Source organism: Dunckerocampus dactyliophorus, chromosome 2 (assembly GCF_027744805.1).
Source record: "Dunckerocampus dactyliophorus isolate RoL2022-P2 chromosome 2, RoL_Ddac_1.1, whole genome shotgun sequence".
Taxonomy (NCBI): Eukaryota; Metazoa; Chordata; class Actinopteri; order Syngnathiformes; family Syngnathidae; genus Dunckerocampus; species Dunckerocampus dactyliophorus.
This window is the reverse complement of record NC_072820.1, coordinates 36,880,393-36,904,074: the sequence shown is the minus strand read 5'-3', so window position 1 is coordinate 36,904,074 and position 23,682 is coordinate 36,880,393. Positions and strand designations below refer to the sequence as shown.

The following is a 23,682-nucleotide window of genomic DNA, read 5'->3' as shown; positions in this document are numbered from 1 at the left end:
TTAAAGTTGGGATTAGAGCTAAATGTAGCATTCTACAAGAGCAATATGTCAACTGCATGGCTGTAAAGACTATTTAAACAATAGCTGCTGACTCAGTGGAGCTCTTCAGAAAGCACCGTTTAGGGAAAAAAACGCTGCGTCATAGCATCAGATAATGGCTTACAATAGCTTCTATAGGACCCCCTGTTACTTTGACTGACAGCTGACACGTGCTCTGGAAGCTTGTGTGTGTGTCATGTGAAAGCTGACATGACAGCTGAGGTTGTGCACATAGTTACCTGCGCTTGCATAGCTGCAGTGTCGATATATGGACCAAACTGACGGGCCTCTGTTGGCTGTGCAGCAATTGGCCCGACACCTGCTCATACACACAACAGCCACACACACACACACACACACACATACACGCAAAGCAGTTCTGTGAACAAACTTGCACGACAAGCAGCTGGCTGACAGACAAGTGTAGTAAAATGGTCTCTGTGTCGACGCCTTCTTCTCACTTTTGTGTTGCCTTGACAGGGCATGAGACCCTGAGAGGTGTAAGGCACTGTGTCAGACAGAAGGCAAGTGTTCTGATTTATTTAAGCCAAAATAAGAAAGAAATAAATTATATCGTGGCTAAGAATGTAGAAAAACTGTATAGTTGGCTGTTCTGTTGAAATGTTAAACACTCACAACTTAAAGTCCATCCTAACTATCAAAGGAACAGCACTGCATTCAAATATAGCAAACATATTAGTTGTACATCGCTGCAAACCAGCAGCACATTAACAAACATATTGTTCAATCAACACCTTCTGACATTTGAATCAAAAAGGGCAATATTATCTTTGTAAAGCCGTTTTTGTATTGAATCCCTTTAGAATTACATTGCACAAGGAGGTGATAAAAGTAAAAAATGACACTATGAAAAATGTTTGGATGTATGGAAGTAAAGCATCGACTCTGATGCAATTTTAAAAAGTCTGTAAAATGTAAGCTAATCTTTTAAAAAAGGGGGTAGGCTCTTGTGGTCTCTTGTACAGGCCTGAGCGATCAAAAAGGACTCCTTTAGTTTAATTTTATCTGAGTTGTAGAGAATCATTAAATGACAAGCTTTTGATCATGTACCCAGCATGTGATCATGTACCCAGCATGCGATCATGTACCCAGTGCACACAAAGGCCCTCAGTGGTGGGTGATGTTACCCAGAATGCTTTGGACCAGCGACAGGACGAGGCTTATTACAGCTAAAATTATACAGAACTCATAGTGGGACACTTTTAGAGGCACAATAAACAACTATGAGAGGTGCAGATGTCTTCTATAAATACACGTACAATATAAATATAGGCTTGGTTTTATATAATCCACATTCACACCTCACTCTTTATATAGGTATGCAGGGTTTACCAGACAGCTTCACTTCATGTAATCTAAACAAATAAGAACGCTGGCATTAGTCTGTATAATAAAGGTTACAACATTCTTTCTTTCAATGCATTTGATTGGTTCTGATAATGCATTTACATGAATTTACATGTCTATTAAAATAACATATTCGATTAGTTTAGTGACGAATCCAGTTGCTACGTACAAATTGTACATGGGCCACTGTGTAAACAGCTGATCTAGAGGCAATGGTTCAGATCACTTTGTAACAAGTGGATTAGTTTAGTGATACATTTTATAAAATCAACTGCATCCTTTACACAAACCACTACCAAATCCTGCAACAATATCATTATTATAGTGATGAATTAACTTTTACACTGAGATAACTACCTATATTTTGCACTGATACTGTTGATTTTAAAACATTCAGCCACAACTTTCACATGGATAGGTAAATATATACTTTTTGTAACAATTTGCTTAGTTTAGTGATTGAGTACATAACACAACAAATTTTACATTTACATTTTGTTCATTTTGCAGCATTTTTCTCCATTAATTACTAGTCAGATTAGTAGACCTAATTTAACACTTTATTTGAAATGTACAGTATATTGAAATCTTCAGTAAATAACAATTGAATTGTAAATGTTTCCCTGTGTAATGTATTATGGAACTGAAACTGAAAGCCCTTGCCGTTAAATTGTTGATTGGTTGATATTCCCGGGTGGGTAGTGGGAGCAGCATGGCCGGGGACAAGCGCCTGCTGTGCGGCTGCTTTTCTCCAGCACCACTGCCTCTACCGGCCAGAACCGAGCTCGTCAAGTAAGGGGCTGTCTGATGCAAAATCATGCCGAGGATGTTTAAAATTGATGAAATGTGAGCAGTAGCTCTGTGACGTAGGCTGTAGTGGGACAATAGCTACGTACAGTAGCTATTGTGCATGCATCATTATCAATATGCAGCTTCCATCATTATCATCCCTATAAATAATGATACACCTGCGCACAACTCTCTGACTAGTGCACGTCCTTCTTGTTTACTAACCCTGCCACGACCACTCTTGTCAATTTGAAATTACAGTGATTGAAATACACTCATTTGTGTTTATAATAACCACAGGATGTGCCTGCATACAGCAGATGGCTGTGGGAATGCCTTGCACACAAACACTTCATGACAATTAGGGTTAAGTCAATCATGTTAAGAAGTAATGACAAATTGTGTCAATGGGAAAAGCACAACAGTGGCTGGGACTTGTAAGAATCAAAATGGCGTTGCAGAGAGACAGCGAGATATTGCACTTAAAAAACAATAAAAGCTGAGAAATTACTACATTTGTATATTTTAAAGGTTGTTTTTGCCCTACAAATGACAGCAGAGTGTTTTAATAGAAAAGAGGAAAGCCACATGCCAAAAATATTGACTGATGCGCCAGTTCCTGAACAAAGAAGCACTGCGCACTACAGTGAAAGATTTAAGTTTATGCTGCAGCCCCTCTTTGCAACTGGACCCACATCTGCACACACCCACTTACACTCTCACTTCAAATATAACCACCATTTCCAATCACACACACCAGAACCATGTCATGTTGGGATGTGTTGGCAACTTTCCTGACAATGGAGCCGGAGCGGCGACCGCCATAGTGACATATGTAAACGACTGGCTCCAAAAAATAGCCAAATGGTCGCACAAAACGACGGTGCTGTGACATATATGAAGCCATGTTGTCACCACAAGAGTCACCTGTGACTTGGACACGGTGACATTTTATTTATACGAGCTTTAACAGTAAATAATCTCCACCACGTCACTTGAAGTAAACGGCCGGACTGTGTTAGTTGGGAAAATATATCCATGTATTAAAAGCGAAAACGAAGCCGCACACTGACCCGATGGAGTGCCATCGATAGAGCATAGATTCACTTTTGATATGCATGTCAAGATTTCCCCCAAGGTTTCGTCTGTTCGGGTCAATTTAGCGCGAATTGTGCAAAATTGTTAACGGCGCGTATTACTTCGAGTCGGTTTTCCCGGAATAAAAGTTGTTATTCGGCGGCGACGAGACGCGATAAAGGTGTCCAGGGGAAGCCCAATGCCTCTGCTATGGAACAAACACGTCCTGTGGGTCGGTACGTGTGTGCACTTGTTACATTTGTCGGGAATTGCAAGAGGAAGAAACACAAACGGGACAGCGCCAGTTCCATGGAGTCCGCTAGATCAGCTGCTGGCAGTTGGTGTTTTCAATCACGTCCGCAGAGAGGCTTCATAGGCGCCACTGGAGCGCTTGTGGAATTACTCAGAAGACACCAACTGTCCTATATCGTCACATTGCGTAGACACGTCAGGTATTCTTTTTTTTTAAAAAGAAAAAGGTGACATATTTTGGACCCCCCACACCTTTATTTCCGTGTTTCGCTGCTTCTCCGTTGACCCAGCCGAACCATCACCTTCTTAAGGAGTTTTTTGTGGGTGTGTAAAACTAAGAAGACATGGCAGAGACATCGGCAGCGCCGGCCAAAGCCAAGAAAGCGTCCAAGCCCAAGAAGCCCGCCTCTCACCCCAAGTACTCGGACATGATTAAGGCGGCCATCGTCCACGACGCCAGCCGAAGCGGAGCGTCCCGTCAGTCCATCCAGAAGTTCATCAGGAAGAACTACAAGGTGGGCGACAACGCTGATGTTCAGATTAAAATGGCCCTCAAGCGGCTGGTGGAGTCCGGGATGCTGCGCCACACCAAAGGCATTGGGGCGTCTGGATCCTTCAGGCTCACCAAACCGGAGGACTCCAAAAAGTCCCCCAGCAAGAAGCCGGCGGCCGTCAAGCCCAAGAAGGTGTCCAAGCCCGCCGCGAAGATGCCCAGGAAGGTGCCCAAGCCGAAGAGGGTGGTCAAGGCGACAGAGAAACCCAAGAAAGCAGCCGCCAAGAAGAAGGTGGTCAAGAAAACGACCCCGGCTAAAGCCAAGAAGGTGACCGTGAAGAAGCCAAAGCCGGCGAAGGCGACCAAGCCGAAAGCAAAGCCAGTCAAGAAGACACCCAAGTCCAAGGCAAGGTCCCCCAAGAAGGCCGCCAAAGGAGGCAAAAAGAAGTAAAGGGACATTATCAGAGACTATGTAAATATTCCTAAAGGACATGTTTTCGTATATGTATTATTTTTGTAAAATTCCAAACTTTAACCAGTAGTCTCTTCTGCTGCACCATGACATGTTGAAACGGTAACACAAGTGTACATGATCGTGCATATATGTATATATACATACACGCGTTCAATTGTGTTGATCATTTGTGTGCTTATTATTGTAACCAGATCCCCTCATTCCATCCTCTTCATTGCTCAAACTTTCTTAAATTAACATCACTTTGGAATTCCATCCAATAAAACACTATGATAAATGTTCCGGGAACTTTTTTTTTTCAGTTTGACGAAATAGTGGAATGACGTCACATACGTGTCACAAAGGAGTCAGATTAATGAGGCCACAGACAAATGACACTTTGACTTCCTTAAACGGTCAACATGCACATCATTAAGTACACTTGTCATATTTAAAATATTTGGGAATATAGTAAATATATGTCAACTTGTAATAACCACTTACAACTACACTAGTTTTGAGCCTTCAGCGGAGGTAATTGACGTGAAAGGCTTCGCAACACAACCACCAACGGGGAGGACCCAGCATTTCATCTTTTTCATCTAACAACCAAAACTGCCCTCTTCTGGCAGTGTGCAGCAACAGCTGATAGGGCTGCGAGATGGAGAAAGATTTTGGTACATTTGCATACATTTTAAATAAGATAAAACTACACTGGTAGGTTTATACTTACATGCAAATGCAAAGATGTAACTGAATGTCAGCTTCTACAAACTAACGACTACAACAGAACGAATTCAAAACATCGATACAAACATCTCATTAAAGTCCTCACCTGGTGTGTTCTTTATTGAGCATGTTAAAATCAGTTCTCTTTCATTATGAAAAAATTTTTATCACATAAAACCAGCAGGTATCCAGCTCATACATCATTGTGTATTCAGATGCAAGTGAATAATAAAACACATTTCCAAACAATTTCAGTCTCAATTAAAAAGCAATCTAATTGTAAGGGCAAGTAAATAGACATGTGTATAGACTTTCCTGACATTTTTTAAAAGGTTTGTCAGTAAATCAGCCAATGTATTCCATGAAAAGTAATTTCTTCTCATCTGCGGCCTCCTTACAACAAGCATTTTAACTGGACAAATCAAGCTAATTCTAACGCTTCCCTCTCAGGGTAAAGTACACGTCCAAGATGCAAATAAAATGGTATCACGGGTGGCTGCTTAATGATTAGGCAAGTTATTCCAGCTGAGCGAAATGCACTCCGTTTGGTTGCTTATAAAAAACTGCATGCATATAAAAACTTTTCAATCTCATGAACACTCCATTGATAAAATGCTTCCAGAAAGTCCATTATTGATAGCTTGAGCACCCATTGGGACATGAGCAATCTTATGTATCAATGCATAAAGTAGACAGGCCAGCATTAAGCCAGGCAAAGGTAAGGTAAGGCAGGGAAATGCAGCATATGGCAAAAAGAGGAATATTAAGCTTCCGAATGCTTTTGAAATCAACTGATTGATGACTAGGACAGACTGGAACTCTATTGGGAGTTGTGATCTGTATGGCTGGAGCAACAAACAAACAAACAAACCACTCAGCTGGTCACTGCTCATTTCAATCTGACAACCACTCTGTACATAGCAAAGCCCAGAACTGCAACCACAGCTGAGCCCAATGCCACTCTCAACCAGAAGGAGGTGTTGCTCATGTCTGAACCATTCAGGTGTCTGGTCGGGAAAAAACAAAGTACAACAGAGAATATAGGTCATTTACATTTTTACATTCCACAACATTGAGTGATTCTCATGTTAGATCGTTAAAAGATGGTAACAGTAGTTAGTTGTCAGGTACAACGTACGGGTACACAGCAGCCCAGGCAAGTCTAGTGTAGATGTTCTTCATGTTGGAGTCCGGAAACATGTAAGAGGAAGGCAACGGTTGAGGCAGTCGGTGTTTAGAACAGAACTCAGCTGGAGTCACTCCATGGAATTGCTTGACCTCAGGAAGGTCTTGCTTGGATGCCACCAACACACATGGAATGTTGCTGTCCATGTAGTGTTGCTGAATGCAAAGAAAAATCCAACAAATTGGCAACTAAGTGATTGGGAACATTGGATTCACAAAAAAGAAAAAATTAAATATAGTATAGTATAGTACCTTGTATATACTAGCACAGTAATCAAAGGAATGTGGGTCACTGGTGTCATACATGAGGCATGCAACATCACAGTGGGCATCTGATGCCTTCAGGAAGTCCGCCTCCACATCCACTTCATTGAGCTACAGAGATAAGAGTAGTCATCAGGGTTAAAGGCTACAGGTCATAGTTATTGAGAATAGACCTACTTACAATAAGGTACTTCTCTTGATTGCTAACTTGGACAGTGTTTATGGCGAAGGGGGAGAAGGCACTGCTGCTTTTAGCGCCCCTGTTCTATTACAGCAGACAAATGCAGACCTCAGCAGGCTGTGCAGACAATTGCATGTTTGTAATTCATTTTTCGGTTGACAGATGGCATCATACCACAGTGTTGCGGCCCACAAAGGCCTGGAGAAAGGCTGTTTTCCCCGTCCCCCGCTGGCCAATCACCTTGCACAAAAACACTGACCGCTGAGTTTGGCGCTTCTCCATGTCCACCTCCCTCTCTCTCGTCACTGCACATGCAAACAACAGCAAAGAGAAAATGTAAACAAGATGCACAAACATACGTTTATGAAAGGTTAACACATTGTGTATGTTTTTGTTGCACAGCTCCAATGAGACAAGACATCAACAAAAGAATGATTTAGTGTGTCACCATTGTTCTAATCTTGCATACTGCGATACATGTAGGACAGACATCTCTTAGCATGTCCTGGATGGGATAAACACCATTAATCCTCCTACATGGGACTGTTGTTTCACAGACCATGTGCCATGTTGCAAACTACTGATATTCACTTCCTATCATATAAATCATATAAATTTGCAGACAAGCACCTGTGACTGCAGCAGTCTGCGACTCCTGCTCGGTGAGGATAGGATAGCCGAGGTATCCGAGGTGCTCCAAGCAACGATGTATGTCGAGATAAGCAGAAAGCCTGCGTGTGAATAAAAGTAAACCTAATCAATAAGTGCATTTAAAAGGTGAAAAAAAGAATATGTAGGAAATACTTAAGTCAACACATACTTCCACTGACAGTGGTAGCCATCATTAGAGATGTAACCCTCATCGGTTGTTGGGACTGTCACGTAGACCTCGGCTCCCCATGGCATGTAGGGACAAGCACAAAACAGATTTCTCAGCTCTGCTGTTGACAGTGCAGAGTCTTTATCCTGAGAGCAAAAGCACATTAGAAGTCAACAAAAATACCCGGGGAAAAAATGATCCCATGATCTCTTCCTGTTTACTTTTTTTGTTTTGTTTAGGCAGCAAACTACCTGGCTCGAAATTAACTGCGCCCTCTGCTGTTTGCTGTTCAGAAGTTAAATCCATTATGCCCTTCATTGCTTCATGATGTAACACTGTTATTGAAACCAGTTAACCAGCTACTCACTTCATCATACTTTTCAAAGAGCCGCTGGAGGAACTGGTGACCCAAATGATTGAGTTCAGTGGTACAACCCGCAGGAACGCGTAGTCTGCCATGACAAAAACAAGAATAAGAATGTGGGACTAGTGAGTACAAATATTAAGATGACAACAACAGCAGAAATGTCAGCAGACATACGCGGGGTAAAGGTAATCATCAGTCAGTTCGAGGTTGTCATCGTAACCAAACTTCCTGAGGATTGTCCATGTGGTTTCATGTCTGCCCCTCTGGATAAATAATGTATTAAGGAACAAGAAACCTGGGAAAAACGACACAGCACTCTGTCATGAGTGGAGAGTTGCATTGTAAAAAACACAGTATTATGTTTCAAGCACTCATTGAGTACTATTTACCATTTAAGGTCAGGCCATTGTCCTGCACTCCATCACTGGTGTTTTTCCAAACTACTGTCTTTACATCTTCTAAGGCTTGTGGCGCCAAGGGATTCCCAAAACAAGATTTCTATTTGGAAGTAAGATAATGAAGTAAACTGGCTTTTGTTCAAACTTTAAAAAAGTGATGATAGCTTGTGATGAATACTTGAAAATAGTTGAGCTCAGCATCACTGAGGACACGGTCGTTGTCCTGGTCAGAGATGTAAAAGATTCGACTGAGCGCTCTGACACACAGAGGTTTGAGCTGCAGACAGTACAGGAGGAGAGGAAATAAAGTCACTAAAAAGCACAAATAGGAACAGAGGACACAGGGAAATTAAAAATAGCTGACCTGTTTGTCCTCTGGGTCATACAGGGGGGCGGTGGGGTGGAGGACTGCCTTTTGTGCATAATAGAACAGCTCTGATATGTTTTTGAGGTTTTTAGCTGAACACTTAAAGGGAAAACAAAGCAGTAGAGTGAATAAATACCTATTATCAGAGAATGAGTGCACATGTAAGTATGTACATATATATTTACATGGCTGTAAGAATGCATGTCTAAAAGGCAGACAAAGCTCACCTCTACACATGTCTCTATTTCAGAGAACTGGTTCATGATGGGGAGAATGGTTTCCATCGAGCTACCTGAGCGCAGATCGGACTTATTCCCCACAAGAATGATTGGTACTCTGACGTGTCAAAAGGATTAATAGGTTAACTCAATATAGTAAGATTTACAGTGATAAAATCCACATGATGACACGTATTTTACAGGGAGTCACACATTTCATGATGTTCTTTTTACAGTGTGCTCTTATTTAGGATGACTTGTGCAGTGGCGGAGCTACGTGGTGGCCGTGGCCACTCTTGGTCACGCTCCGGCCACCCCTCGGGCCACCCCCACGGCTGTGGTGCAGAACATTACTGTAGTTCAGCCTAACCGCTGTTTCCGCTTGGACGCATTTCACTGCAGCACACAACTTTCTGTGTGGAGGAGCTGTCAATTAAAGCGCGTCTTGCATGAACTGCAAGCGGCAGGTAAGTTTTCCATGATTGCGTTGGTCGGTTCTGGTCAGATTTTCTCACTATGTTGACTTTGACTTAAATTCTGAAGCGCGATTCAGCACATACATTTGTTAATAATGGAAGCTCTATGTAGCAGCACGAGTGGGCATGTAAACCAAGGAGTCTAGATTTAAAACAGGAGTGCCGACCGGCATTCCGTATTGTGCCCTGCACGCGTTCGGCCGCCATGATGGGGAGCAGAATCCAGAAACTATGCATTGAAAACATGCCCTCGGCACACTGCCCAGCTATTATTTGCTCTAACAGACGCTCCAAAAGCAGTGGCGGAGCTACAGGGTGGCCACCCCGGTCACCCTCCGGCCATCTAGACGATTCAGGTATGAACTTATTGCCACCCCTATGTGAATAATGGTCTCACCTTGGCTACCCCAATGAAAAATTTCTGGCTCTGCCACTGGACTTGTAAGTGGCATAAATTCTTTGCCTGAAGAGATTCTAGGGAAATTTTGTGCCATTCTCTTTTTTATTTTCAAACAATTTTGGTTGTATTTAATCTAAGTAAATCTAATTTACCAGAGGATATTTACCAAAAATTCTGGTGTATTAGCCACTACTTTTTTGTTTATTTATTTCTAACTTTGAACCCTGCGGCTTATACAGCGGTGTGGCTAATTTATGGCTAAATTCTAATCTTGTGACATCTCCTTTACTTCAGAGCTACTACTACTGTAATTGTTTAAATACTGTGCCGCTCACGAGCGAGTCAGTGAAGAAACAATCTCTTTCTTTGACAGGAGCCAATCACGAGCTATCAGTGCACTCACAACAAGCTTGCCTACCCATTAGAAGTCTGTGGAGGTCAGTATACCAGTATAACAACATAACAGTCTGACTCACGGTGTCATCTAGCAATTAAATACTCAAAAGGTATATATACAAATATACAAGCATGTCCCAATATGACTAACATTTTTTTTTTTTTTAAAAAGCCTAGACATTTTAAAGTTTTTCCATAAGGCAGTACATCTGAGCAACGCATTCATTGGGGTGCTGCAATGACGTCAGCTTGCCTCTTCGGTTTGGGCACCCTCTGTTGGACAGAAGCAGCATTGCAGCGCCATTTACTATGCTTCTATGCTCTCCTCCAATGAAATGGTATTATTAACTGAAATGCATTATGGGAACACTTTAAAATGTTGGATTTTTTCATATAAAACTAGTACTTATACATGTTTCTATATTTCTGAGTGTTAGTTGCTATGTGATGAGTCATCTGTGTTCCTTCAAATTTGCCTAACATGGCAAAGATACACAAAAAGCAAAACATTTGTCCCTAAGGACAAATAATGTCCCATTGAAATTATCATTTTTGTTCCCACATTTATCTAAACATAAACTAATGCCACCGTTATTAAATATTCCACTATTGACGTGTCTTCCAATTAAAGAATTTTGAATTTTCTAATTTGTCCACCAGATGGCGTTGTGTTTTCCCATTCAAATTATTAATGTTTGATAATAATACTGTATGTATTAAAAAACATGAAGCTTTGTAAACATACTGCCCTTTAACGTGTTGAAATCCCAACCAAATTATTATTTTATATGTATATTTCAGGTCGATGTGGTTTTAAAATATTGACTTTTTAAGACAGTTTTTGGACAGCTGACATTTTTTTTTAGTTTTAGGAGCAAATAAGTGAGGCTATTCAGAATGAACCTATTATATAAAACATATTACATGCAAAAATTGTAAGGGGTTAATGTCTTGTGACAACTTTTAAAAGCTGATACATACTTGTTTCCTTTCTCTGCATCTCCATTTACTAAAGGTATCCATTTAGTCTTGATCTGAAAAACAAGATGCAACCAGTGATAGTGAGCGCGTGTAGTCACGTTTTATATTTAAAAGGAATTTAACATGCTTGTGTATGTGCTAACAACCTTCTCTATCGAGTCCTCGTTGGTGACATCATAGACCACACACACCACATTGGCCTGTGTGGGTTGAAAAGTAACAAGTATCATTGTGTGGGTGCATTTCTGTTACGTGTCTGCTGTAAATCCATTTCAGTTGCATGCAGCCCTCACCTTGAGGATCTCTTCTCTCAGTGTCTCATCACTCTGCTCTTTTTCTGTCAAGATAATTGGACAGTTAGAAGCAAGCCTTGAACAGCAACACACTAAATACAGTTATTAAATAAAATAGCATTTATGATACCTGAGTAGTCCACTATGTGTGTCGGCACCTTTTCTGGAGTGACATCAGCTGGGATGGTGATCTCTTCAGCTCGAGATGGAACCTGTGAGTCACCATGAATTACTTTCCTAAACTATTTTTGACAGTGCTTTTCCTCAATTAGTTGACTTTTCCCCAATTACCAAGGTAAAAAAATGGCAGGTGGCACCAACAGGTGAATGTCATTACCTTTGCTCTGTCTGACGCTACTCACAGTCACTGTAGATGTGATTATTATGGCATCCGTAAAGCTAAAATTTGTAGATGTGATTACTATGGTATCCGTAAAGCTGAAGTTAAGCCATTGCAGAAGATTATACAGTATACTGCTTTTTATGTATTATTACACATACCATATAATTACCGTTAAGTAGTTTGTTTGTGGAATAACATTTTGAAATGTTATCTATCATATCACAAATTTGTTGAAAATGTACTTTCACCATAGTCCTCTTTCTAGGCGCAAAAATTATTCAAGTGCCGTTAAATTATTTGCCTCCAGCGTGTTTTGTGACTTTTTCTTCTTATGTTTTTCTTCTTACAACTTTTGCACATTGAATGCTAAACGCTAAATGTGATCATTTAATTTTGAAATCGGTACTAAACTGTCTGAAATTGTATTACTGTTTATTTATAAACTGTTAACCATTTCTTTCCTAATTATTGAATAGTATATGTATAAATAATTACTTCTCTCCCGAATGTTGTTTTTTTGGTGACGTCGCTTGTAAGTTTCCTTTTTGGGCTTGTTTTCAGAGAGGTAGTCAAGTCGCTTGTGAGACCTGGCAACACTGGCACACATACCCCAGCCTACAGTTTGTTTCATTTGATATACTTACTACACACTTATATAGTAATATAATATTTACTGTATATACACTACCGGTCAAAAGTTTTACAACACCCCAATTTTTCCAGTTATTTATTGAAATTCAAGTCATTCAAGTCCAATGAATAGCTTGAAAAGGTACAAGGTAAGTGGTGAAGTGCCAGGGGTTAAAAAAGGTAATGTTTCCCAAAACTGAAAAATGTGTCTTTCAGAATTATACCTGTATAAAAAGGCCTGTTTCAGGGACCACAAAAAGGGTCAACAATTTCACACTGTTCTGCAGAAATGGAAGTTGACCAAGCCTTGGCAGTTGGTGCAACTAATTCCTACAGGTGTTCCAAGTTCTGGATACTTACTACCTCATCTGTCTGCATAAAAACAGTGCTCGGAACACACTGTGGTACTACCCACTGGTGAACATCAGTTAACATCATTGTACTGGAGAAAGTAATTTGTTCCTACAAAACACTTAAAAATAGGCTTTTACTCCAGAGAAATTTGAGTGTTCTAAAACTTTTGACCACTAGTGTGCGTGTACACTCTAATTACACGCACACACAGTTCTTACACGTAACCACTAACCTGTGAAACTGTGCAACTTGTTCGATGATGATGCTACATTAGACACGCTTACCCAGACCTTTGTCTTGAAATGAGTGAGTGCAGTACGTCTTCTAAATGCCTTATGTTTATATTTTAGTTAATTTAACCATTTTTAGGCCTGAAAATGCTTAACTTGCTTAAATATCCATATTTTGGACTAAAATTAGTCTGTAGTCAACAACGAAACAGCGAGGATTGGTAATATGATTTTTTTGAAAGAATATAAAGTATTTGGAGTAACCATGATAGAATGAAGCTGTGAAAGTCGAAGCATGAAGTGGCAAGCGATGACTGTATTACAGTGAAACTATTTTTAAAAACTATTTCAAAAATGAGAGTACTATGCATCCATCCATTCTGTGGCCCCTCTTAGAAAAAATTAACACATATCTCTATCTCAGTTAGAACTTTGACTTCTCCAAGGCTTACATTGCCTGTCACAAGTGACAAACACTAGCTGCACAAGCCAAGTAATTAGTGAATTGAAATGCAGCACTATTCAGCGAGAAAGACAGCAGTGGGAGAAATTGTGCTGACACACTGACCTCCTCTGGGAACTCCTCTCCAACCAACGACATGATGAGGGAAGTCTTCCCCACCTTGGCTGTCAGACAGAGAATGAGAGAGAATAAGAAAAACTGCTTAACAGAATTAACATGAGGATAAGTTGCCACATGCAGCGTAGAAACAGTAGTGAATATGATACCAAACATGTTGGAGTAATGGCAAGGTTGTGCATTTTATGTATACATTTGTGTGTTAGCGGATAGGAACCTAAACCTCTAATGCTATATGCCAATTCCAGCCCATAAATGACATTTATTTGTTTATTTGCGAGGGACACAGGAAAAAACAACAACAATGTAACAAGTTAAAATACCACATCACACATGTATTGCTATAAGATTTCTAGGCAAGGCTAATTTGCAATGCCTGTCTCTGGTAAGGCTTTTCTAATTCACAGCTGTCTTGTTAAAATAAAACATCAATCAAGCATAAAACAAAACATTTAAATATATAAAGCCTAAAAATGTCCAAGTATATGTGTATATATTCAGAAAGTGTCAAATCTGCAATCAGTGATTACAGGGTTGGTTTGGTTGGACAGTTTCCACTACACAATAAATATCACACTGTCCCGTGAATTAATTTTTGCATCAGACTCCAAAAGACATAAGAGAACTCACTGCATATAGAGGATCTTTGACTTGTGTGTTTGCAATACTGCTTCTCACATAGTGGGGGCGGTCCCCCCTGGGGGAAGCACGGTGAACTGAAAATGAGGTTTCATCGCTGCTTGTACGTATGTATTTTTGTACTTTGGATACTGATTTATCATTTTTGTTCAACTTTCCCTTTCAATTTGGTATGAAATTAATATGCAGATTTAAATCATAGTGATTGCAAGTGGACAAAAGTGAAGCTCAACTTTAACCCACTCAAAAGGGAAGGATCCCAACATCCGGCTGAGATAAAAGATGTAGGACCAATACTTAGATACTTTATTCTTCTGAAAGAGAAATTCACATCTTATCTATTTATCAGTGCTCATGTAAAATTTGCCCATGTCTGAAGGGTACGCGACTGTAAAAAGTTTGGGAACCACTGGACTAGTGTTTTTCAGTATAGGTCCTTAACAGCAGAGCGCCATATAGAGGATCTTTGACTAGCAAATACATACTGCTTCTGTTTTCATTTATGACCACGTGACTTTGCATTAACAGAAAACGTAAACTAAAAATAACAATGACTGGAGAACACTGAGAGAACGCTGAATATTAGTCACCTCGCCCATGAAAGCTAACTACAAAACTAGCAAAAGCAGAAAAGTTACTGTGTTAAGCTAGCATGGTGGCGGTAGTTTTGAGAGAAAATACCGTCAAGTTATTCCCCTCTACACAATAATCTCATTCATTTGTGCCGTTTGGGCTTGTGGAACAAAGTTTGTAAGTTTAGCTGTCACATTAGCTGTTGTGGCTAATCTGCTAGCTTGTCGCCACAGCTGTCAAGAGCGAGTTACTTACGTTCCCCCAACAAAAGTATTCTCACGTCTTGCTTCATGTTTTCTTCCTTTTGAAGGAACAGCCAGACACGCTGCTGCTGCTGCGCTAAGGTGACATTTATATTTCATTTGTATGTTAAAATCCTCGCTCAAGCTTTAAATATTCGCCTCGTCTCTCTGCTTCGAGTTTGGACACAAGGTGAAGTCGTACATTTCCGGTTCAAAAGGAAGAGCGCGAAAACACGCCCTCTGCGAGACAAACAGCACATTACACATGGCTATGGCTGCCTTTTGAATGACTATTATCAGGGGCGCTGCCAGGAATTCTGGACACTGTGAAAAACAAATAAAATTGATCACCTGCTTTTTATTTTTAAATTTACCTATTTAGTTATCTTAGTTAAATGGTTACCTATTTTGGGGGGCTCCTATCAGTCAGGGGCCCTTGGAATTGTCCTAACTTCCCCCCATACAGCACCTGAGTATAATGCTCAGTTAATATTTGCAGGTAGTGTTGTACTGTATATACACTGAACAAAAATATAAACGCAACACTTTCGTTTTTTCTCCCATTTTTTATGAGATGAACTAAAAGATCTAAAACATTTTCCAAATACACAATATCACCATTTCTCTCAAATATTGTTCACATATTTGTCTAAATCTGTGATAGTGAGCACTTCTCCTTTGCTGAGATTGAGATCTTTGAGTTCATCTCATAAAAAATGGGGAAAAATTGTTGCGTTTGTTTTTGTTGACTGTATCTATTGTGACTTTTTTTTTTAAATACACAAGATATAAATATGTATTTAAATGTTTTTAAATACATTTAAAACAATTACAGTTACAATATTTCTAAACATATTGTGTTGTTGGTCTAATGTGTTCCCTGCAATTGGCTGGCGACCAGTCGAGGGTGTACCCCACCTCTCGCTGGGATAGGCTCCAGCTTACCCCCGCGACCATAATGAGGAAAAGCGGCTTAGAAAAAAGATGGATATTGATTTTGGCTATGGTAGCTAACTTTGTACATAAACCATGCAAGAGAATTGGTTTGAGGTAAAGAGAAGTATACATTTGGGTATTTTGTAAATCTAGATGTCTTTCTGCCAATATTCTAATAAAAGCCATTTTTGAGATGTGAGACAACGGCATTAAAGGGTAAAAATGACGCATGCATCATTGTAGAAATATGCTGACATTTCTGGGTGATATCTAATACGAAACCTGCTCTTCTAAACTACGTGCAGTGTTTAAACGTCTGCTTCTTAATCAATGTAGGGGGTATTCTGCGAAAGTGACTCAACCAACCCAAGCTTTGTGAGAAGATGCAACTTAACAAAACCTAAATTAAGTGTTAAGTGCGCGTTCACATGAAGGGGGGGGGGGCGCTTTGGGGTCATATTATTGTACTTCCGCTGAAAAGTGAAGCCAACCCAGCCAGTGTATTTTTACAAAAAATAATTACCTCTTATGGAGAATTATGAGGAGTTCCCCAAAAAATAAATTGGAACAAAAATCTTTGATATTTTCTTGTTGTATCTCGTGACCACTAGATAGCACTGTTGACGTGAGTACTCACTGCTAGTGTTGGCCTAATTATTTCATATTTGCATATTCTTGTCCCGCGTGAGCAAATATGGTGTATTCCCTCGTCTGAAAATCTATCTCGCTTATAGATGGAAAATATCATGAGGGACTTCTTTTTTTCCCTCCATGTCCCCTCGGGAATCTCGTAGGTTCTCAATAACCTGTGACGCAATCTCCGAATTAGTTAAACAGTGGCACTTTCATACCTGATTTTAAATTGAAAGCCTGGGCATAACCTGGTCGCGACCAGATTATGAGTTCAGCAAGGCAATGAGTTTGGCAAATCCGGCTTTCCACTCAACTCGCAAACCCACTAAACTCGCTTCGCAGAATACCCAGTTATGGAATAAAAATGCATGCCAATGTCAACAAAGTAGACAGAAGATTGTATGAGTGTTTAAATGATTCTGTTTTGAATATGAAATGACATACCATAAATGCCCCAGTGAGTTTGTTTGCTGGAGCATTTCATTAATTTTGCTGGGAGTCTGGGCCATTTGCATCAAGTCAACACAACAGAAAAGCTTGTTTACAGACACAGCCTTTAATCTAACTTGCAAGAATATGCAAAAATAATAAATATTGTCAATGAAAGCATCTCTACAGTACTGTAAAACTATACATAAGAAAAAAAGCTTCACGTCACTGACTCCAATTCAGCAAGTGGCACCAAGTTTTGGCTCTGTTCCTCAAAAAACAAAAACAAAAAACATAGAAATGGCATAAACCTGCTTTGGAAGATAAACCTACAAGGTTAAAAAGAAAAAGTCTTCTCAGAGGCCCTGCACTGCCCACAGTAGAATCTCATTGTGGGCCACAGAGAAGAGGAGCGTCCCTGAGGGGGAGAAGCGGCACGTCTGTAGAGAGTCGCTGTGCTGTACAAAGTCCTGGAACCTGCCACTGGTCCACTTGATCAGTTTCAACACTCGTTCTGAGAGTACATTGAGAGGTGAGGCACACACAGGGTGAGACAGACGTTACATACATGCTTTGCCTGCTTGTTTACCTTTTGAACCCAAAGCTATCATTTGGCTCTTGGAGGAGAGGCTGAAGCAAGTGGCCCAGTGAGGGAGGGCAATCTTTTTGATGACCTGGAATCAAACACATTAAACAGTTATGGAACAATCAATCAGCACAGAGTGCTCTTAAAAGGAAAACACACGGGGGTACCCTTTTCTTAGAGAGGCTGTAGAAAGAAAGCTCTTTCTCTACTCCATAAGCAGTGTAGATTACCAGGCTGGGGTCTGTTGGGCAGAAGCAAGCCAGGCTAGGGGGTGGACTGTCATCCTGCAACACAACATTTGTTCAGTATAAATCATACCAACACCTGTAATGACTACGGTTGGGCATCGAGTCTTGAGTATCGATGGGAACCGGGACTAACATCCCAATTCTCCCGGAATCGTTCAAATGTTTTTATTTCGATTGCTAGTTTCGATGCCCACTTTGCCAACCGGAAGAAATAGCTGCAAAGACCAATGACAAATAAGTGGCTAAAAAGTGTGGCTTAACTTCATAAAAAGAGTGCTACATTTACAACACGATATCATGCAAAAGAGGGTGCACAATCAACATGATTAATGTTCACACATTCATGGTGTAGAAATAACAGAGTATCTCGTCTTCAATGCACTATGTCGGACTTACTCTACGCAGTCAGAATCAGTCAAGTCTAACAATTAATGAGGTCTGTCCCATGCCACTGTAATTGAGGGTTTCAGGATGCTAGCTGATGTGGAAGTTCGGTGTAAATAAAGGACGGGAGCTATGGCTAAGCAAGTTTCAGTGGTGGATCTAGCTTTTATTGAAGAGGGGGTGTGTAGAAATGGAGCGGGGGGGGATCTGGGGGCCCTCCCCCAGAAATTTTTTAAAAATTAGACCTCATTTCCTGCAATCTGGTGATATCTGAGGCCAATTTTATGTCCTTAATTTCAAGAGTTTGTTGTTATTTTTATCCTTGGAATATATTGTTTAAGCCAAAGCGTAATGAGGGGTAAAATATCGTAATCATTACGCCGAAATCGTAATGGTTGGCATGTCTGGGTTGTCAATGTCAAAGTGTGCCGGCCGCCAGCCAGATTGACCGGCTATTCAGATAAAAAGGCCGTCTATTTCCCACTGGGAAGAAATCCCTAGCAGAGTGTTTAATTACTTTCACCTCATAAACCCTCCAGCCAAATGCCCAAACTGATATCAAGGATACATGCTGACCCTATCCTGCATGCCGGCAGCTTACCACCTACCATTACACAGTGCAGCATGTACTAAGCCATACACATGGACAGCCAGCCTAGAACAGTGTAGCATCCTCCTGGCCCAAAAAGACCACAAAATATTCCCTGGGGCTCCCCTCCCCTGCTCCCCCAGCCGGCCTCGCTCTGTGGTCAGTTGACTGACTGTGGCCTGGGGTGATCTGTCTTGGTACTAGTAGCAGTACTAATAAATCAACGTGTACCGGTTTAGACATACATGTACCTTCACTGGGACTGTGTGACTGGAATCCAGGATGGTTTATCATTTTATTAGCTTTTATTGTGGCAAAAAAAATCATGGGTGCCTCAAAACGGGCCTGAGTTTATCATTTGCACAGTCCATCTCTGTAAGCAACAGTCAAGGGACCTTCTCACCTCACACAGCACACTTCCGGCCTTTAAAATAAGAGCGCTTTGGGTGATATCCCGTTTGCTTGTATTAACAAAATAAGGGTATCATTAAATAGCTTACACCAAAATTGAGGCAGCAAACAAAGTATACTACCTTTAAAAAGTAAACATCTTTTGTGAAAGTGTACTCCTGTGAAAAGAAACTTCATCCCATTTATATTCAGGTTGAACGCTTTGATATTTATATCCTGGTTGAAAATAGCCCTGTAAGAAATTCATAGTAAAGTTGTATTTCAATAATTAATATGTAGTAAAACAAACCAGCCCAGGGTGTACCCCGCCTCTCGCCCAAAGTCAGCTGGGATAGGCTCCAGTATACCCCCGTGACCCTGTGAGGACAGGCAGTAGGGGTGTCTCAAGATCTCGTCTCATAAAATCTCATGAGAATAGAACGGGACAAGATTTCTCGCGGGGAAATAAATATCTCGTGGACACTAGACCTGGGATGATAACAAATGAATTAATCACACAATAAATAAAAATGAACTCGATAATTTTGCCGGCCTTAGCACATTGCCATGTGCATGCGTGTCTGTTTTCCTCGTATCTCCCTTCCAAACAGGCAGGAACAGTTCACTCTGTGCATTGGTTTCAGCACTTTGGCATGTACAGTATGTTCCATAGAACAATGGCATGAACGGAGTGAGCCTTTCTGTCAGTCTTTGTTTCGGTGGGTGGAGGCGAGGCCGCTAGCGCACACACACAGCATGCAGAAGACTGTAACGCAGCAGAAATTTAATTAGATTGCAAAATATTGTTATGTATATATATATGGAGATATATATATATATATATATATATATATATATATATATATATATATATATTTTCCATTGTCCTTTTTTAAAAAGTAACGTTAAAATGTCATCTCGTTCTCGTAGACCCAACGAGACCCGTGTATTGTCTTGTGTATCGTGACAGTTTAAAGTTCATTTCAGGCATTTCAGGCTTAGATTTCAGTTTTTGAACTGTAGTTAGCAGACAACTTTGGTTGTTGGAAGATGACAAGTCCTCGCTCCACATTTTTATCTGGACTTGCACCACAATTTCATCATTGGTTCTTCGTTTGCAGCGCAGCCAGCTCTTCCTGTAAACTTCCTGTAATCCTGTAAACTAACAAACAGCAATTGAAACCATGTAATTTAACATGAAAAACAGTCAAACTTGTCTATAGCGGCCACTAGAGGGAGTCTGCAAAAGTGGCCGTTATAGACAGGTGGCTTCTATAGACAGGTTGGCGTCCAGTTTGAAGGTTGACCAGTAGAGGAAAAAAAAGAAAAAAAAAGGGGGGAATTTAAAAAAAAATAATAATAATGTTTACCAGTAGAGGGCACTGCGGACTGTGGATAAAAGTTGTACAACACTACTTGGCTTGTTATTATCATGGTTCATGGTTTTAATCCTGAACACGCATGAGTCAAACAGTAGCACATCACATAGTACAATTCACAATTTAGCATGTTCAAAAAGGAGTAGTAAGAAGCAAAGCTTATTTAATCCTACACCTCATCAGTTTCACATCAGTTGCAATACATTTATTCACCTCTTGTTCTTCCAGTGTACTTTGTAGGTCTACATGACAATGTAGTGCAATCATAGCCAAGGTTTTTACTTACTAAAAGGAAGCTAGAGGCTTAATAATAACTGATAGAATATATCCATGACCCACAGAACAAAGCTGTGCTAGTAATGTCTTACGCTTGTTTTTAATATTTTACTTTTTACAGCTTTAGTTCATCAGGAAGTGACGGGAAGTGACGGTGGGCGTCCCGAGCAGGAGAGCTAGGCTCAGTGCTAGCTGTGAGTTTCGAGAGAGTTGGGAAGTGTGTTTATGTTGGCGTGGATGTAAAGTCCTGCAGTGTTCTCCGCTGTTAATAAAGCCATTCAAGTGCATCGGCGACGTGAGTCTCTCCTTCCCCACAACAAGCGGCATTACAGTATTGACCAGTGCACACCAGGAAATAAACGGTGTCATTTCTTACAGGCATTGGCTGGACAGCTATGTAGTGGGGCTTGTTTAACCTTTGCCTTGTGGGCAAGCAGGAAGGAGAGACGATGCTAAGATAAATAAAGTTGGCAGAAGCAACAGGAGAAGTTTCCTTCTTTGCTTCGGAGCTGAATAACACTGACAAGTTAACGGACTAGTAGCGAACGGAAAAGAAGACGGCTTTTTTTGTGTCGAATACAGAAGATGAGGACTTTGATGGATTTGTGGATGAGGATTGATGAAAAATAACGTGAGTACATTCTAAAATACTTCAATTAAGTACAACCAAACTCAGTTTTGCTCCCGCTGCCGCATGCATGCTGGCGTATGTTTTTTTTTTTTTATTGTAGCGTCGCTGGGAGCACGTCCTGTTCCCAGCCTTATTTGCGGTAATGTTTTGGTGCAAATGCTCTTAAAGTTACATGTTTGACCAGGAAATAGCAAGCTCAAAAGAAGACGGCTTTTTTATGTGGAACAACTGACAGTTTGTGTGGATCTTGTGAATGATTGTGACTGAGCTAGGACTCAGTAATCAAAGTGCACACACGACGGCTTCGTTGATTGAAAAACGAAACTTTTTCGTGCATAAAGCTTCTACTTGAGTTGGTAATTTGGCCGCTATATGCAGTCAGATATTGACCAAGAGAGACAAAATGGGTGGCCGCTGGCCGCGTTGGACAGGTGACTGCTATACACAGGGTCTATAACATGTAAATTTGCTGGGGGGGATTTTTCAGTGGCTGCTATAGGCAGGTGGCCGTTCTATAAAGGTGGCCGCTAAGACAGGTTTGACTGTACATCATAAAGCGATTTAAAAATCCAAGCTTGGTAATTGGAGGATCGATGAGACTATTGACTATAACAACTCAGAAACGCAAGAGAGCTCTTGACGTTTGCAAGTGACATTTCATGGTCTTTGTTATTTATTGTAAAGAAAGGAGTTGGTGGTACCTGGCAATACGGCGGAGCAGGAAGTGTGAGCCAGTCCAGCAAACTGCACTTGTACTTGAACCAATCAGCTGCCCAGACACTAACGCGCCTGTCAACGCTGGCGGCCAACCACAGCTCGTTCCCCACCACGCCAAAGTCCTTACACTGGTAAAGAGAGGGTAACAGACAGTTGAAATGAGCAGTGATTAAAAAAAAAAAATCTTGTGCATTTTAGCTGCTGAGAGCCGAGCAGAGGAAATGACAAGTCTGATTATGCGTGACACACTCCCAAAAAGCACTTTTGCATAGAATGAAGTGGTATCACATCAAGTGACACAGATTTCAAGTATTAAGGAGAGGTGTTAAGTGTTGTCTGTGCCAAAATAAAAATGAAAGCAATATCCATTTGTGGAATCTGACCTGTTCATTTACACACTGAATGGTGCTGATGGCTGCTCCTTTGTGGTCCCTGAAGACACGGATGGTTGTGCCATCCATGGCACTACTTACAGCAATTAGACCGTTTTTCCCACCAGAGATGATCACATCACCTGTTTGATTAGAATATAAATCATTATCCATTGTTTAAACTTTCATGCGAAGCAACAAGCTCTTCCTCACCATTTGCAGAGTATTGGACAGCGGTGACAGCAACGTGATGTGGCTGCAGTTTCCTCTCCATTTCAGCAGTGGAGAGCCGAAAGATGCGCAAGGTGCCATCGCTGTATCCTGCGGCCACAGACATGCGCTGTTTGCTGGAAGAAGAGCTCCAGCACACGCAGCTACAGGACTGAGAAGAGCAAACAAGACACTGACACAACAACACAAGCACCAACAATTGGGTGTAAAATTTAACAACCAGGCATTATTATCTTTGTAGAGGCAGAATTTTTGGTACAGTTTGGATGTTATTCGATTGTGCATGACTGTCTATTCTCGTAGTTAGTCAGTACAAATACTTAGTAGGGATGCTCCAATCAGGGTTGAAAGGCATTTATTAGCATATGCCGATCACATACTTTTCACAGAAATTGGCCAATACTGATCGGTGGCGGATCGATCGCAGGATCTCTTATACTTAAATGTGTTTTTGAAGTTTCTAGTCTATCTAAAATTAGATTTGTCCTCACCTGATTGAGCACCTGGAACTGCACCACTAGTTCATTACCAGGGAAAGACCACACCCTCAGACTGCCATCTTCACTACATGTGGCGAAGTGGCTCTCATCAGGGTGAAATGCCAAATCATTCACCTATATGTTGATTAAAAAAAGCTTTATTTAACTTGATCTCAAAACATTGTGCTTTTTTAAAGTACTTAAAAGCAGGAGTTAATCAGATTATTCACATTAAAGACTGCCTTCCTGCTGTTACACTTTATTG

At 40.7% G+C, this 23,682-nt stretch overlaps 3 protein-coding genes across 6 annotated transcripts in view; 1 reads left to right on the top strand and 2 right to left on the bottom strand.

Moving 5' to 3' along the window:
• Positions 1-3,656: 3,656 nt before the first annotated feature.
• On the top strand, positions 3,657-4,773 carry LOC129177435 (histone H1.0-B). The gene has a single exon (XM_054768564.1). The coding sequence runs from the start codon at positions 3,870-3,872 to the stop codon at positions 4,467-4,469; it is 600 nt and encodes a 199-aa protein (XP_054624539.1). The 5' UTR covers positions 3,657-3,869; the 3' UTR covers positions 4,470-4,773.
• A 521-nt stretch (positions 4,774-5,294) lies between these two features.
• rhot2 (ras homolog family member T2) lies at positions 5,295-15,339 on the bottom strand. Of its 2 annotated transcripts, XM_054768562.1 has the most exons (19): positions 15,152-15,339; positions 13,673-13,731; positions 11,678-11,759; positions 11,548-11,591; positions 11,401-11,454; positions 11,255-11,307; positions 9,011-9,119; positions 8,781-8,882; positions 8,595-8,693; positions 8,408-8,516; positions 8,193-8,313; positions 8,019-8,103; positions 7,652-7,797; positions 7,462-7,562; positions 7,006-7,136; positions 6,832-6,915; positions 6,639-6,761; positions 6,340-6,542; positions 5,295-6,208 (listed from the first exon to the last, which is right to left on the bottom strand). In XM_054768562.1, the coding sequence occupies exons 1-19, from the start codon at positions 15,186-15,188 to the stop codon at positions 6,091-6,093; spliced, it is 1,860 nt and encodes a 619-aa protein (XP_054624537.1). In that variant the 5' UTR covers positions 15,189-15,339; the 3' UTR covers positions 5,295-6,090. The 2 variants fall into 2 exon arrangements, with proteins under 2 accessions (XP_054624537.1, XP_054624538.1); XM_054768563.1 differs by lacking the exon at positions 15,152-15,339 and having other exon boundaries at positions 11,706-11,759.
• Positions 15,340-17,252: 1,913 nt separating this feature from the next.
• Positions 17,253-23,682, bottom strand: part of wdr90 (WD repeat domain 90) — a 30,328-nt gene continuing 23,898 nt past the window's right edge. For all 3 annotated transcript variants that reach the window (XM_054768707.1, XM_054768708.1, XM_054768709.1), the window contains 7 exons: positions 23,430-23,552; positions 22,921-23,089; positions 22,720-22,850; positions 22,321-22,464; positions 17,890-18,006; positions 17,726-17,810; positions 17,253-17,650 (listed from right to left, as the gene is read on the bottom strand). In XM_054768707.1, coding sequence (XP_054624682.1) covers positions 17,493-17,650; positions 17,726-17,810; positions 17,890-18,006; positions 22,321-22,464; positions 22,720-22,850; positions 22,921-23,089; positions 23,430-23,552 — 927 coding nt within the window. In that variant the 3' untranslated portion in view covers positions 17,253-17,492. The remainder of the gene's footprint in view (positions 17,651-17,725; positions 17,811-17,889; positions 18,007-22,320; positions 22,465-22,719; positions 22,851-22,920; positions 23,090-23,429; positions 23,553-23,682) is intronic.

Bases quoted from the DNA above. Each gene is read 5' to 3' on its own strand.
- LOC129177435 (XM_054768564.1), top strand. From the start codon at position 3,870: ATGGCAGAGACATCGGCAGCGCCGGCCAAAGCCAAGAAAGCGTCCAAG.
- rhot2 (XM_054768562.1), bottom strand. From the start codon at position 15,188: ATGAAGCAAGACGTGAGAATACTTTTGTTGGGGGAAC. The intron at 13,732-15,151 runs GTAAGTAACTCG...TCTGTCTGACAG, and splicing joins AATACTTTTGTTGGGGGAAC to CCAAGGTGGGGAAGACTTCC. The intron at 7,798-8,018 runs GTGAGTAGCTGG...TTTTGCTCTCAG, and splicing joins TCTTTGAAAAGTATGATGAA to GATAAAGACTCTGCACTGTC.